Raw genomic sequence first — 15,228 nt, 5'->3', positions numbered from 1 at the left:
ACCATATCTTACTACTGGGAGAACACACACTGAATTGTTTTCTCATAGTGGCAATGGTTAGGGAATAAGCCACCCATATTCATTTACTAGGCCCTCCTTATAACCAAAATACATAAAGTATTTATCTAATGATTCCTGGGTCCAGGGTACAGTTTATGCCCATCAGAAAATATCCAGTGAACATCTCTCAGAAATTCAACATATGAACCTTGTTACCAGCAGCAAATTCATATGGGCCTGCAGCAACCTAAATCCTTGCCTCCTCAGAAGAAAGAATTCAACTAAGGGGCATAACGCAGAAGAAGAGACCAGGGCAAATTTTAGAGCAGGAATGAAAATTTATTAACAAGCTTTAGAGTAGGAACAAAAGGAAGGAAAGTACACTTGGAAGAGGGCCAAGCGGGCAACTTGAAAGACAAGCACGCAGTTTGACCTTTTGACTTGGGGTTTTATACGTTGGCATACTTCCGGGCTCTTGAGTCCCTTCTCCCCTGATTCTTCCCTTGGCATGGGTTGTCCGTATGTGCAGTAGCCTGCCAGCACTTGGGAGATGAGCATGTGCAGTGTGTTTGCCGGAGCTGTACACATGCTCACGTGAGGCATTCTTCCCTTACCGGTGGAATGTCCCTGGAAGGTCATATACCAGTTAAACTCTGCTATTTTGCCCCTCAATGAACTTGCTTGAGCCCATTTGCCTAACTCCTGAGATCTTATCAGGAAGCTGCTGATCACCAGTTTCAGGTTTCTTCTATCTATATGGAGACTGCCTTTCCCTGGCACTGACTGTGACCAATTATTATTTTAGAGAGACAGTTAACAACTGCCTGCCCATTGCCTGATGGTTACCTAACATTCCTGGTCAGGCAGACCCCTCTCCTGCCCTGCTCATGCCTGACTAGCTACCTATTATAACAATCTTTTTTTTTTTTTTTTTTTTTTTTTTTGAGATGGAGTCTTGCTCTGTCGCCCAGGCTAGAGTGCAGTGGCCGGACCTCAGCTTACTGCAAGCTCTGCCTCCCGGGTTCAGGCCATTCTCCTGCCTCAGCCTCCCAAGTAGCTGGGACTACAGGCACCCGCCACCTTGCCCGGCTAGTTTTTTTGTATGTTTTAGTAGAGACGGGGGTTTCACCGTGTTAGCCAGGATGGTCTCGATCTCCTGACCTCGTGATCCGCCCGTCTCGGCCTCCCAAAGTTCTGGGATTACAGGCTTGAGCCACTGCACCCAGCTATTATAACAATCTTATAGGCTTCAGTTTGCTGGGTATGCCTCCCAAAAACTGTTGGGACCTGCTAACAAATGGGGTTTACAGCCACCTTGACATTTTCTAATTTGTAAACTGAAGCTTACAGCACAGCAAAATTAAAAAGAAAAGAATTTAAAGAGAGCACAGCAAGGTTTAAAAGTCAAGCTAAAAAGTGATTATCACTCCCGCTCTCTAACCAGCTGAGGTATCCAGCCTGCCCCAAACCACCTAATAAAACCATAAGCCAGGTCAAAACTATCAGCAACAAAGCCTCTTTTAATGAAGCAGGCCCTGGCCTCAGAGGTTGGAGAATCCCCCAGGGTCTTCAGCTGAGCCAGATTAAGGGGTAGAGCAGTTGGGTCTTAGATCTAAAGGGCACTGGAACATGACTGGGGAGCTGGAAGCATTGCAGGGTGAATAAAATTCACTGGGAATGACATTGAAGGTGGAGAAAATTGCAACCTCTGGAACTTCTGTGGGGTAAGCATTGTATGTCATTGGAAAGGAGGCTTTGGTTAGCTGTTTGAGATGGGGTTTGGGAGGTGGGGAAAGAGACCCCAAAGGTTATGCTCGAATACTAACAGGTGGTCACAAAAATCTGTTCCAAGGATAATTGGTCCAGTGAACTGTAGAGTGGACCGCTTTTTGCTTGCAGCCAAAGGGAGGTAAGAACGGTCACCACCAGGCCACTTTCTCCTCTCCTCAGTACTCAGCCTCTCCTATAGATGAAGGAGATCCATGCTATTTATCTGCCCAAAGCACCCGATTATTAACCTTCCCAGGGTTAACCCTATCCCACCCTTGATGTGGAGTCCGTGGTAGGGAGGAGGTCCTGGGACAAGAAGGAACCCATGGGTGTAGAACCCCCATGGAGAAGCCAGAGATGGGCCTGACTAGAGAAGAACCCCAGGAATCATGGGGCAAGACCTCCCAGAGGCAGCAGCAATGCTTTCTCTCCCCCAACTACTAGGTTCAGCTTCCAATCCAAACAATGTGATCAAGACAGGAATCCTGTTTTAAAAATTAGAGAATGGTTTTGATAGCAAAAGCCTGGAAAGACCAAAATGTTCTTCAACTGCAGCTGGGTAAATAAATGATGGCATTCATGCCACATACCCATAAGAAAAGAATAAGGTGGTCTACAAGTACTAATATGGCATGATCACCAAGACGCTAATAAAAAAAAAGCAAATTGCAGAGCCGAATGTAAAGTATTATCCCGTGTGTGTGTGTGTGTGTGTGTGTGTGTTTAACGATGCACATTTACCTATATGCAAACAATACATCTGGAAAGTGACCAGGGAAACAAAGTGTTGCCTCCAGATTATGAGACTGAAGCCACAGGTAGGAAGGAGGACAGATGAGAATTTTACTTTCATTCATTCTCTTTTATACTGTTGTGATGGGAGAGGCAGTTATTCTGTACCTACAAATTCAATACTAAAAACAAGCTCATATTTTATTGAAAAAAAGAAGTCCCAGGCTGTTTGGCCACCAAGGGGCCAACATTCTCTTGCATGCCTTCTATTTCTAAAAACAAAACTGCCACAACAAAGGGTGTTGTTGGATTGAGTTGTGCTCTGCAAGGGGATTGGCCTCTGGAGCAGAGAGCATGGCATCTGCTCACTGAGTTGGAGGGAAGAGAATCCCTGCTCAGTCTCTGGCTTGCCAACTCTCCTCTCAGGCATTGAGGCTGAAGCCTTGCGCCTGTCTATCAACACTTTGGGTCTCTTGTATCCAAGCATCCACCAAGCCTGCATGTGTCTACCCAGGAGCAAGAGTTAGCCCTCTCCCATTCTATAAGGCAAAGACTTACACTTCTCTGTGCAAGAGAATGGGATATAAAAGTTGGGATGCCTGACCCTGGACCTTTATAATAGAGGCTGTTACATTTCTCAGTCCTTGCTTGCAACTTGGAATAGTCATGTGACATAATTGTAGGCAATCAGATGTAAGCAGAAGTCATTCAATGATACTTCTCCAGGTGTAGCTGGAAGACACCCTTTTTATCCTCTTCTCTTCCCTTTATTCATGCCTGAAATGTAGATATGATGACTGGAGCTCCAGCAGCCATCTTGAGATAATGAGGAAGAGGATCACACCCTAGGGATGGTCAAGTGAAAGCCAAAAGGAACCTGGGACCCAGATGATTGCCAACCTCTGGCTCTCTTTTATGTAAGCAGTAATAATAAATCTTTAATCGATTTAAACCACTTCTGTTTTTTAGGATTCTGTTAACAAGTACCTGAATACAACTTCTGATTAAACAGGCTGTTCAAAAGGAGAAGGAAGAGGAAGAGGCAGAGGAAGAATTGAGTCATCCCCAAGCTTGCTAATAAGCCTCAGATTTGCCCAGTTTTATAGCTGACAATGGGTCACCCAGTAAGGTGGCACAGCAAGGATTAATTCAGAATCTCTGGTATGCTCTCTGGGTTCAGCCTGATGTGTAAAAAGCTATAATATAAAACTATTATTCATAGGATCTTATCATTCCAACAGGCCCTGCAGGGAAGGATGGACATTGGACTCTACTTCTCTACCCTATTCTCCCACCACGCACATGAAGACACAAAAGTACACACACATGCAAATGCATGTGGAGCACGCATCTCACATCTTCACATACGTACTGCTGCTTTTAATCTGCTAAAATGTCCTGACCCCACCTCTGCCCAAGACCTTTCTCCATCACCTCCACAAGACTAGGTCTTACCATGAGTTATTTGGCAAAGGCACCCAAATAAGAGACAAAATAAGTATCAGGAGGGGCAGTGAAGTGTTTGCTGAGTCCCTGTAGGGACTGCAGCATTTATTATATATGCTTCATATTTTGGCACTGAGTTATACATTGACTGTTTTTCATATTCCTGGACATGTATCAGTCTTATCACCTATACAGCCAATAGTCACCCCAAGGGGGAATTGGGTTTTCTTTTTTTTTTTGAGACTGAGTCTTACTCTTTCGCCCAGGCTGGAGTGCAGTGGCTGGATCTCAGCTCACTGCAAGCTCCGCCTTCCCGGTTCACGCCATTCTCCTGCCTCAGCCTCCCGAGTAGCTGGGACTACAGGCGCCCGCCACCTCGCCCGGCTAGTTTTTTTGTATTTTTTAGTAGAGACGGGGTTTCGCCGGGTTAGCCAGGATGGTCTCGATCTTCTGACCTCATGATCTGCCCGTCTCGGCCTCCCAAAGTGCTGGGATTACAGGCTTGAGCCACCGCGCCCGGCCTGGGGTTGGGTTTTCTAAAGCAGTGGTTCCCAAATGTCCACCCATATACCACTTGCATCAAAATCATTTGGAACATTTGCCAAATTTTTATTCTCAGGCGATGGAATCAGACTTTCTACTGGCAAGACCATGGCATCTGTATTTTTCCTAAGATCACTAAATGATTCCTGTAGTAGAACTTTTCAGGGCTTGCCTATTCTAATTCTTCTTTCCTCCTAACCAAAGAAGACCACAATGATTCTGCTTTTGCAAGTTAGATGGGCCGTAGTGTTCTGGCAAATGGGCTGTGAGTGGAAATGCTATGTGTCACTTCTGGGTCGGGGCATTTAATTATTATTGCAAGACCCTGTCCTCCTTTACTGCGGGAGGAGCCTCCTGCTTAGACAGTGAAGAGAACCCATAGCTTCCTCCTTGTCCCAGAACTTCTTCCCCTTCACCGACTCCACATCAAGAGTAGGACAGGGTTGACCCGTGAAGGTGCCCTAGGAAGATACTTAACACAAAACAAAAACTACAGTAACTGATAAAAATTTATTGAGGCTGGGTGTGGTGGCTCACGCCTAATCCCAGCATTTTGGGAGGCCAAGGCAGGAGGATCACTTAAGGCTAGGAGTTTAAGACTAGCCTGGGCAATATAGTGAGATCCTGTCTCTATTCTTTTTTAACTAATAGGAGAAAAAACCTTGAAAGTAAAAAAAAGAAGTGGGAAGGGATAGAAGTAAGAGAAGAGAAAGCAGTTTGTTTTAGTGTCTACACAGCAAACCAGCCATTGAGAACATATTATGCATTTGTAACAGTAGAACAGAAACTCCAGCTCCTTTGAGTTCTATAAAATGCAAATTTGCCCGAGAAACAAAGTAAGGAAGTAACTTCAAGGGAGCCATCCCCATGAAGCAGCCTCCATTTTAAATGGAGTATATTCATTAGAATGTCACATTGGTGAGCCATCAGTTGTTCATTGCGTAGCCATAGCGAGGGGCTGAGCAATCACTATCCCTCAAGAATATTTTCAATCTGCATTCTAACATCTTGACTCAAGCTAAGGAGGTGTCTACTTCCTGCTGCAAAGGAATCCAGTGAGTCCAGGAAGGTTAACATTAGCAACTGCCTTAAAGACAAGATGGGGACTTGGAACATTACATTGCCAAGTGCCTGGGGCAAATCCTGTGGAGGGAGATATCTTCCAAAAGCAGGGGACATTAATCATTATCAGAACAAACCTGCCCTTGGGAATCCCCTACACAGTGCAGAGTTGGACATCCAGGTTAGATTCTCAGGAGTTCGTAGCTTGCAGGGGTGTAAACCACACCAGCAATCCCATGACCCCTGCATCTTTTAGAGGGATGTTTTCCGATCGCTTCCTTGGAGCAATTGCTGATCATCTACTATGTCTGGAACATAAAACTAGAAGCTGGGGCCGAGATGTATTAATCTCAGTCCCTGCATGCAAGAGTTTTACCATCTAGTTGGGAAACAAAACATAGGCATTTGACAATAAACACACAGTTTTACAATGTTAACTGCCAACTCTACTGTCCAGAGCCCACATGTCTGTGGAGAGGGCAGGGAAATACAGGATGAAGATAAACTGCAAAATAACGTTAGCAGAGAGTGTGGTCAGAGCCAACCTGTGAGATCATAAGATGTCACAATAAGGACAAGAAATATTGTCTGAGCTTGAGAAGGAACATTCTTCACCAAGAAGAAAAAAGGATGAGATTGAGACAAGTGCCACTTGTCAAAAGGAAGGGTGGAGACAGAGATTGCACATTCAATTTGGTGAAGCTGCACCCTCCCTATTAGATTAACAATTTTTAATAGCATCTGGATGATGTGCTTCTATATACATTCTTTCACTCTGGGTCCCCTGGCACCACCTATGTCTTGGGTCCTTGCTTTTCACTCTTCATTTCCACAGAAGCCCTTCAGCGCATACACAAGGCATTTTCAAAACAAATGGCATGATGAGGGGGAAGGAGAATGAGCTTGAATCCCAACTCTCTCACTTGCTGGTTGTAAAATGGGGAAGAGACTTAACCTCTCTGAACCCAGTTTCCTCTGCTGTAAACTGGTGACCGCGGTAGAGCTATCATAAGGATTCAGTGAGAAGAAGTGGAGCCCCAGACGCAGCAACGGGGATAGTGGTGCTGAATCAATGACATTTATGATTATTTCTGGTCAAGTGTAAAGCTTTGTTAGAAAAGAGGAAAATGTGACTAACCAACATCTTTCCCCCGGGGCACCTGCTCTCCAGAGAACCCTGTGAGACAGCAGAGCTACCATGAGAGCTGATCAAGTGCTCTCAAGCGGCAGGCACTGTGTCTGAGTATCTGTAGATCCTAAGTCCCAAAGATAACTCCACAGTCCTCATCCACAGAAACTTATTGGAAAAATGGGTCTTTGCAGATGTGATTAAGTTAAGGATCTTGAGATGGGGAGATCATCCTGGGTTAGCTGGGTGGGCCCTAAATGCCATCAAAAGTGTCCTTATAAGTAAGAGGCAAAGATAGGCTAGACACACACACAGAGAACAAGATGATATGAAAATGGAAGCAGAGATCAGAGTGATGCAGCCACAGCCAAGGAATGCTGGCAGATGCCAGAACCTGGAAAAGTCAACTGAATGGCCCCTCCCTTAGAACCTCCAGAGGCAGTGTGGCCCTGCCAACACGTTCAGTTCAGACTTCTGGCCTCCATAACTGGGGGAGAATAAATTGCTGTTGTTTGAAGTCACCTAGTTTGTGGTAATATGTTATAGCAGCCACAGGAAACTAATACACTCTCAAAGCAAGTACTATCGCTATCCCTGTTTTACTGATGAGAAAACTGAGGCAAAGAGTGATTGAATTACTCACCCATAAAGTAGGACAAGAATTTTAAATGTAACAGTTGATGCCAGAGCCCTATACTTTACCAGCAAACTGGTCTGCCACAGCATCTCCCTCAGACCAAGGCTGGGCTACACTTGGCTGGGGAAATCCTCCCGATGCCCCCTGATCTCCCTCTCAGGTACGGAAGATTGGTCACCCCACTTCATGGTGTGCTAACCTTTTAAAGCAATGCATGGAGCATAGTAAATACTCAGTGACACTTAGCTAACTTATTATACTGTCAATGAGTTATCTTTCAGATCCTGCTAACCAGGCCTTGGGGGCCCATCATATGGAGGTGGAAAAAGGAAGACAGGGACTAAGAGGATGCCTGTGAATCCTGGAAAACAGGGGAGAACTGAGGTAGAGGAGGGTAGCAGGGACTGCCAGCTGCCTTGCGATATTCATGCTCCTCTTCTTTCTTAGTGTCAGAGGCAAATTCTATCTTTATTCAGGCAGAAAAGCACACAGCTGAAAGATTATATTTTTTCAAGTTCTTTTTGTGGCTATGTATATCCAATGAGATGTAAGTAAAATCAGTTGGGTAGGGTTTCAGTGAGAACCCTTTAAAAGGCAGATGCAGCAAAAATTGTTCTGCTTCTACCTTTTCCCTTCCTCTCTTTCTCCCTGGAATATAGACATGACGGCTGGAGATCCAGCAGCAATCTTGTGACCATGAATGTGCTTGAGGAGGGAAACCACATAGGGTTTAAAGCACATAAATTAAGGATGGTGGATCAGAAATATAGAAAGCCCCTGAGATCCTATTATACCATCTATCCCACCAGCCTTGGACTGCCCACCTCCGGATTCTTCTACAAATGAATACAAAATCCTAATTTGTTCAAGACATTATACTCCAGTCTCTAGTGGCAGCTAGAAACAATCACTCACTGATATAGGGTATAACAGCAGCTCCAAGAGATTCATATGGCATCAGTCTAAACAAAATATTTTTGGTGCTGATAAGACAGAAGTTGAGGTTTGAAAGTTACCATTTGTTTAGACTATGCACTAACCAGATGATATTCTTTTCTTTATTTCAAAGCTCACAAAAACCTCTGTCTCCTCCCTGCTTCCCCTCAGTTGGTCCTTCTTCAGATAGATGTGTGAGTTCTCTCTCACACCCGTCCTAGGGCCTGCTTCTTAGAATAGTCAAAGCCCCTTGCCACCCACTGGGCTGATGCAGTGATGTGGCTGGGTCAACTAACAGACCCTACAAACTTGGGGTTTGAACAGGGGCTAGCCTCATTTATGTTTAAGCGCAGTTCCACCCATGAGTTAGCATCTGTGAAAACCCTGCATTTCACTGGGAAGAAAATGCCAGAATGTGTGTTGATTGTCTAATGGGGTCTATGGTAAGAACTGTGGCTTTAAATAAGATGACCCCACTCTAGTTCCATTAAAGACCAGGTTTCACCACCAAACGCACACCTTAATTAAGCACTTTATGAGCCTGAGCAGGACTGGTATAAATAGATCAAAATACTGACACCATCCCCAGGCAACTCAAAGGAGCCTGGTGCCCCCATTTACTCCAGGGAGGAGGAGAAGTATATTTATCTGGAGAAAATATTTCTAAATAGAATCTAACTCCTAAATCCTATATTTTCTAGGAAACATTAGTGATTATAGACTCAATTATATTTTTGAACCCTATAATCAAGCAAAGGTGCCAAGTAGGAAAGTTAAATTGCACCATCTAAGGGCTACAGAGTCTCAGTGAAATGATTTCAATTCATTTCTGATCTCATCCTTGTGCATCAGGATGTGCGTAACTTTGGTTTCCAAATGTTTTTACATTACCGAAACTTTGGCACCCACCATCTTTTTCCCCAGATTTTTGCCCATTCCCCTTATTCAAAGATGAAGCAACCAGAACAACTCATCTGATAAGGTGATTCGTTTTTACTTCAATGATTTTGAATGCCTGCCCTGTGCTAGATCCTCCAAGGGATACTGTCAATGACAAAGCTCATGTAGGGAAGGGGGATTATTAAATTTATGCCCAAACTTCTTATCTATCATCATGGTGTTTTACTGTAGCTGCAGACATGACTGATGTACATCAAGCAATTAGAGGGCAATGCAGAGGGAAGAAAATGCAGTGTCTAAGTTCATGATAAAGACCCCAAGCTCCATGAGTGGTTAGGAAGGAAACAGATCAGAACAAGCCAGGGTCATGGGGGAAAGCTTCATGTATGAAGTGAGGAATTGGAGATTCTTAAAGGACAGGGGAAAAAATGGAGAAAGAAAAATACAGATTACTTCAAAAGTTGTCACATAGGTCCACAATCAGTCCCATGTCTTCTCTAACTCTAATTTCTAGGACTGAACATTTGCAAATCATCTCTCTCCTTTCATTCACCATTGCAAAAATCTTTCTAGAACTGGCAAGTCAGGTAAGATATTTTTCATTCAGTTTCAAAATTATTTCTAATGCTTTGGCGTTACACTTCTCAAGTGACTCTATGGATTACATTTCAACTCCCTTCTTACACAGATTAAAGAAAGTGATATTCAGAGAGATTATGTGACATGTTCAAGATTACACACCAAGTTGGGCAAAGTAAGTGCTAGAAGTCAGGTCTCCAGATTTCTATTTCAGGTTCTTTCCACTCATGGTGGAATTCTGAGCACCTGGCTCTCCTGGTCCTTTAAATATCAGACATTTGTCCAAGTGTGAATATCCCAAACAGTAGATTGTCCTCGGAAAGGCAGCCTATTCACCCTCCAGGAGGCTGAGTGAGCGGCATGATTACATCATCCACGATGGCTCCTTGCTGCTCCTCAGGAAATGGCACAACACAGAGCACACACACTGAACTCCACTTATGTCCCAGTCACAGCATCTTCACATACACCCAGGATGTGTATCTTGTGGTCCACAAGCAATGTCAGCCACCTATGACAGCCCTACCTTTTTAGGAACTTGCCTGAGCCACCTAACACGACCACTAGCACTGATGGGATTGCTGATAAAAACAAGTATCCTGATGGGATCACTGATAAAACCAATATCCACTGCATACTCACCTGGATTTCCCTTCCAAGAGTTAGCAGTCAGTCTGACACAAACTCTGTCCCTTTGTATACCAGAAAGAAATGTTTGGGAACCTTGGCATTCTAGATATGACACCTTAGCATACCAGTCGCCTCTTAGAACAAATGCACTCTCATATGGGACCATGTATTTTGACATCATCTCACTCAAATCTGATGCCAAACCATCTGTTTTCATCATGCCTATTTTCTTTTTCACCATAGCAAATTTTATGTTTTATTGTACTTTCATCAAAGCACCATCTTCTGGTTGCAATGATCAAAAGAGGCCCCAACTTCTTCCAGCAACCCACTTTGTGAAAACAGCATTGTGGTATTTGAGTATTTATGATTCTTTGGTGTTTTGAATGAACCCAGATAACTTGTTTGGTCACTGACTGCCAGTGATCCCTTTCAATATGCTTCTAGGAAGAGTGACAAAAGAGACTAAATGTGCCTTTGGCAAAAATTAGGACTTTCTGGAAAGTTCTTATTACTGTGATCCCTGGCTTCCCTCAAAGTTGCTTTAATTTACTGGGGAAGGATCACCTTTACCAAGAAACAGGTTGTGTGGTGAAAAGAAATATGGGCTGTGGAACCAAAGCAATGTGAGTTTGGTGCTACCATTTACTCTATAAACTCTGGCAAGTATTTAACCTCAGAGCCTTGGTTCCTGGTTCATAAAATGAGAAAAATATCTGCAAGCAGTAATGAATTGAAAAATCCCTCATAGAATTTTTGGGTCAAAACAAATGCCCATACACAGTTATAGTGACATGGGCATTTTAGGAAGAAGACAGAATTTCTGTGCATGTTAATCTTATGGAAAGGCAATCCAGTATCACATTTAAACGCTATATTCATTACACTCAGTGTACACATTTTCAACATTCTTATCCCCAGTAGCTGCTCACATTGACCGTTTCCTACTGAGCCATCTCTGAGAATAGCAGAGCTCTATTTGTAGAGAAGGCTCCTGGCATTTTGGGTACCCTTTCAATCCCATAGTTATTCATCACAGTAAAGACACCACCACCAATGGTCAGCAGATGTGGGATTGAAAGCAAACAAGAGTTTCCTTTGGAAATAGCCCTGCAGACATTATATTTCCTGGTACAAAGCTTGAGGAAAAGTCTTCCTTGGCAGCTTGTCTGGCATAGGCTTATCTTTGGTAAACGAAACATGACTATACCACCTTTGTGTTGTTAGAAAACTTGGAAGCTGTATTTCCAAGCCAACTGGATCTTTGGTCTTTCCTCAAAGACAAGGGGCCCTGGCTCTTAAAGACTTATTGGTAGGCCCTGTGCTGTTCCGGAATTTTATCAACTAAACTCATCTTTAGGAAATGGAACATGGATGCTGAATGCAATGGGTTCTGCCTATCAGAAAAGAAGCAGGCATTCAAATATCCAGCAGAGGTTGCCAAAATATCTCAAAAGATGTTCTACTAACCACAAAGTTGAAAATAGCATGGCAGCTTCTGGAGTCAGGAGGTGACTTCAGAGGGAGATCCATGAAACAAACTAGATAGTTAAGATATTAGGCCCTGGAGGGGGCAGGGAACAAGGGTTATTTTCTGCCCCAAATTAAAAATCAGGAACATAGAATACCGTGGCGCCATCTCACCTAGCTATGCTATGGGTTCTGGGATAAGAGATTGCCCTTAGTATGAATGACTTGGAGCTGGAATAAACTTTTTACCAGTGAAAGAGCTATCTCTAAGTAGACTCAAGGAAACTCTGAAAATAGCAGGCAAATCTCCTGTGACTTCCCTCTCTTTTAAATATTGAAAAACATGGCTTAGCATACTTATCTTCAATTATGATGTTTCATTCCAAAAATACAAACTAAGAAAACACTGTGTTTTAACAGTAAGGAATTCTTGAAATTTCTCAAATCTTCATCCCAAGTGTTGTCATTTAAAAACAAAAACAAATAAACAAACAGAATCCCCCAGAAGTTACTAATAGTGCCTGGTGAAAATTGTCAAACACCTGGTTGTGTATATGCCTCTTCGCAGGCAAGGCTGTTAATAGGTGGCTCAACAAATATATGGAGCTATGAATATCTCTTCCAAATTTCATACCCATCCATACTAGGGCTCTTCAAGCAAAAAAAACAAAACATCTTCTCTTGGTCTAGATAAACTCACCCCAATTACAAGTACCCAAGAAATACAACCTTCCCCATGCAGAGTCAAAAAGAGGCCAAACCTGGGAGTCAAAAAGGACCCTAAGTTCACTCACTTGTCTTCCGTGAAACTTTTCCCAGTAATAACATTCTTCCCTTGGGGTACATAGTTCCAGTATTCTTCCACAATCCCAATGTAGTATGTTCTGGTAACTGCGCCAACCAGCCCAGACAGACCCAGGAATGTGAGGAGAAAGATGCAGCCAGCCGGCTGCTTCCGAGGCATTTGTGGATGTAACTCAAGCAGGCAGGCAGCCTGCACAGGGGACAAATCTGTTGGTCCCTCCCCCTCACTCAGCTCCTCCTCCTCAGGTAGCTTGGGGTTGGGGTAGAGGCAGAGGTTGAGGACTTGCATAAGCAAAGCAAGCTCGATGGGGGTGTTGCTTTGACAACAACACTTTTGCCAGCCATCCAAGAAATGTGTAACTGGCTTATTTATTTACTGCCCAAGCCAACAGGCCTGTTTCTGTAAGTTTCGGTACCGTGCTCTGACATCAGTCATTTGTCAGCCAGGATGACAGTATGACAACTTGGGCTGATGGCTTTCCCCCACCCCTTCTTCTTCTTTTCTTTTCCACACCTCTTACAGGAGCACATTAAAATCTGAAAAGTGAGCTGGCCTGAGTGGAGCATCAGGAAATACTCCAGGCACTAAAGAAGGCCTCATCTCTGCCGGGACGGTAGAGGAAGTGACATAATCACCATCCAGCTTGTTTTATGAGGCTACATGAAACCACAAACTAACATCACAAAGTTCATCACAACAACATAAAACCCTACTAATCCTTCATTGGCTCGTGTACCATCTCCCCCATATTCTCTCAAATCCTACCAGCAAAAATGAGAAGGTTGACTGCTCAGTTCAGCCAAAATGTTAGCGGCCACCACCTCCACACAGGGAGCTGCCTTTCTTGGGATAAATGAAAATGATGATGGGGGAGTACCCTTCAGACACATGGAGACAAAATTCAGTAACAGGTGAAAAAGGCTGGGCCATTCTTCTGTGTCTTCTAATCTGTGTCCCAGAGTCTCAGTATTGATAGAGACCTTGATCAACCTTGGAAGAGAGGTTTATCCCCATGCAGAGTTACTCTTGAGGGAGCAGCCATGGAATGAAGGAAACAGCCTCCTGGCCTTTGAAGTTGGTCAGACCTGGGTTTGAATGTGAGTTCCTACCACTTTCTAATTTAGTGGCATGGAGGAATCACTTAACATCATTGAGCTGGAGACTGTAGAAGAAGGATTGAGGGATTCTTAAGGAACTTTTTAAATGATGATGTCTGCAAAGTGCCTATCCCAGTCCCTAGCATAGGGTAGGTACTAAATAAGTGTTAAAGTCCTTCTTCCTCATTCACGCCCTCTAAGAGAGACTGTATCAACCTGTGTATCCACAGACTTGCATTTCCCCACAGTCTTCGGCTTTCTTGCCACTATTCTTTGCCAAAGTCCTATCTGGCATGCCTTCTACCTGTCTCAAGTAAGAGAATTCTTTTTCTTTAAACTATAGCTACCCTATAAATGTCCCATAGCACAGTTTGTATTAACATTCATCTTAATTAATAATAGGCCAGGCACAGTGGCTCAGGCCTATAATCCTAGCACTTTGGGAAGCCAGGGCAGGCGGATCACCTGTGGTCACAAGTTCGAGACCAGCCTGGCCAACATGGTGAAAACCTGTCTGTACTAAAAAATACAAAAATTTAGCCGGGCGTGGTGGCAGGCACCTGTAACCCCAGTTACTTGGGAGGCTGAGGCCGAAGAATCGCTTGAACCTGGGAGGTGGAGGTTGCAGTGAGCCAAGATCACACCACTGCACTCTAGCCTGGATGACAGAGCGAGACTGTCTCACATAAAAAAAAAAAAAAAAAAAAAAAAAAAGTTTGGGGAATTTGGAAATGTCCCAAATCAAATATCTTGTTGCTTATATCCCAGAGAAGCTGGCTATTTTGGGCCTATCAAAAGCATTGTTAGGACATATTCCCCCCTTTTTGCACAGAAGAAAAAAAAGGTATAAGTGATACAGCTCAAAGAGACAAAAGAGTTAACTTTCCTGCCCAAGATACTGAAGGCGTGTAATTAAAACCCAGAAGAAGGCATTACCTAACTTCTGATTCAAAAACTAGATCTGCAGAATAGATCAGGTCAAGAAATCTGAGTCACTGTAACAGATGAAGTCAATGCATTTACTCTGTTCGTAGCAGAGAACTTCCTTACTGAGGGCCAAAGGAGGGAAAGAGTTTATCAAAAACAAGGAAATAGGGTTCTGGAAAGCTCTCTCAAATTCTTCCTTATCCTAGGACAATAAAGGTGTTACTCAAAGAGCATTTGAATGCCATAGGAGCTAAAGAAAAGAAACTGGTATGAGACAATGCAGTGTTCTGTAATACTCATTTCGGAAAGTCCACAGTTCCATGCCCAATGTGTTTGATAGTGTCTAAATTTTATTAGGAAACCTATGAATTATAATGTCAACCCTCATTTTTGAAAACGCGCAGTTACATACAAGAAATGTTTGACAATGTCTAAAATTTGATTAAGTAACCTGTGTAAGTAATAATGTTAACAAATACTTCCAACTCCGTTGAACACTATTCTGACATGTTTTTTAAAGTTGAGAAACCCATTTATCAAGCATTTATTATGTGAGATGGCCAGT

General features: G+C 43.4%; 1 protein-coding gene and 1 long non-coding RNA gene across 3 annotated transcripts in view; one reads left to right on the top strand and one right to left on the bottom strand.

The window, feature by feature from the left end:
* LOC115893589 overlaps positions 1 to 3,418 on the top strand; it is an 84,473-nt gene extending 81,055 nt beyond the window's left edge. For both annotated transcript variants that reach the window (XR_004053648.1, XR_004053647.1), the window contains one exon: positions 3,291 to 3,418. This is a non-coding gene — a long non-coding RNA (uncharacterized LOC115893589). The remainder of the gene's footprint in view (positions 1 to 3,290) is intronic.
* The window catches only part of HEPHL1 (hephaestin like 1), a 79,962-nt gene extending 67,155 nt beyond the window's left edge, over positions 1 to 12,807 (bottom strand). The window contains exon 1 of the mRNA XM_010354847.2: positions 12,629 to 12,807. Coding sequence (XP_010353149.2) covers positions 12,629 to 12,798 — 170 coding nt within the window. The 5' untranslated portion in view covers positions 12,799 to 12,807. The remainder of the gene's footprint in view (positions 1 to 12,628) is intronic.
* Between the last annotated feature and the right edge of the window lie 2,421 nt (positions 12,808 to 15,228).

This window comes from Rhinopithecus roxellana, chromosome 15 (assembly GCF_007565055.1).
Source record: "Rhinopithecus roxellana isolate Shanxi Qingling chromosome 15, ASM756505v1, whole genome shotgun sequence".
Classification (NCBI taxonomy): domain Eukaryota; kingdom Metazoa; phylum Chordata; class Mammalia; order Primates; family Cercopithecidae; genus Rhinopithecus; species Rhinopithecus roxellana.
Note: the sequence above shows the minus strand (reverse complement) of the source record. Positions and strands in the feature narration are given on the sequence as shown.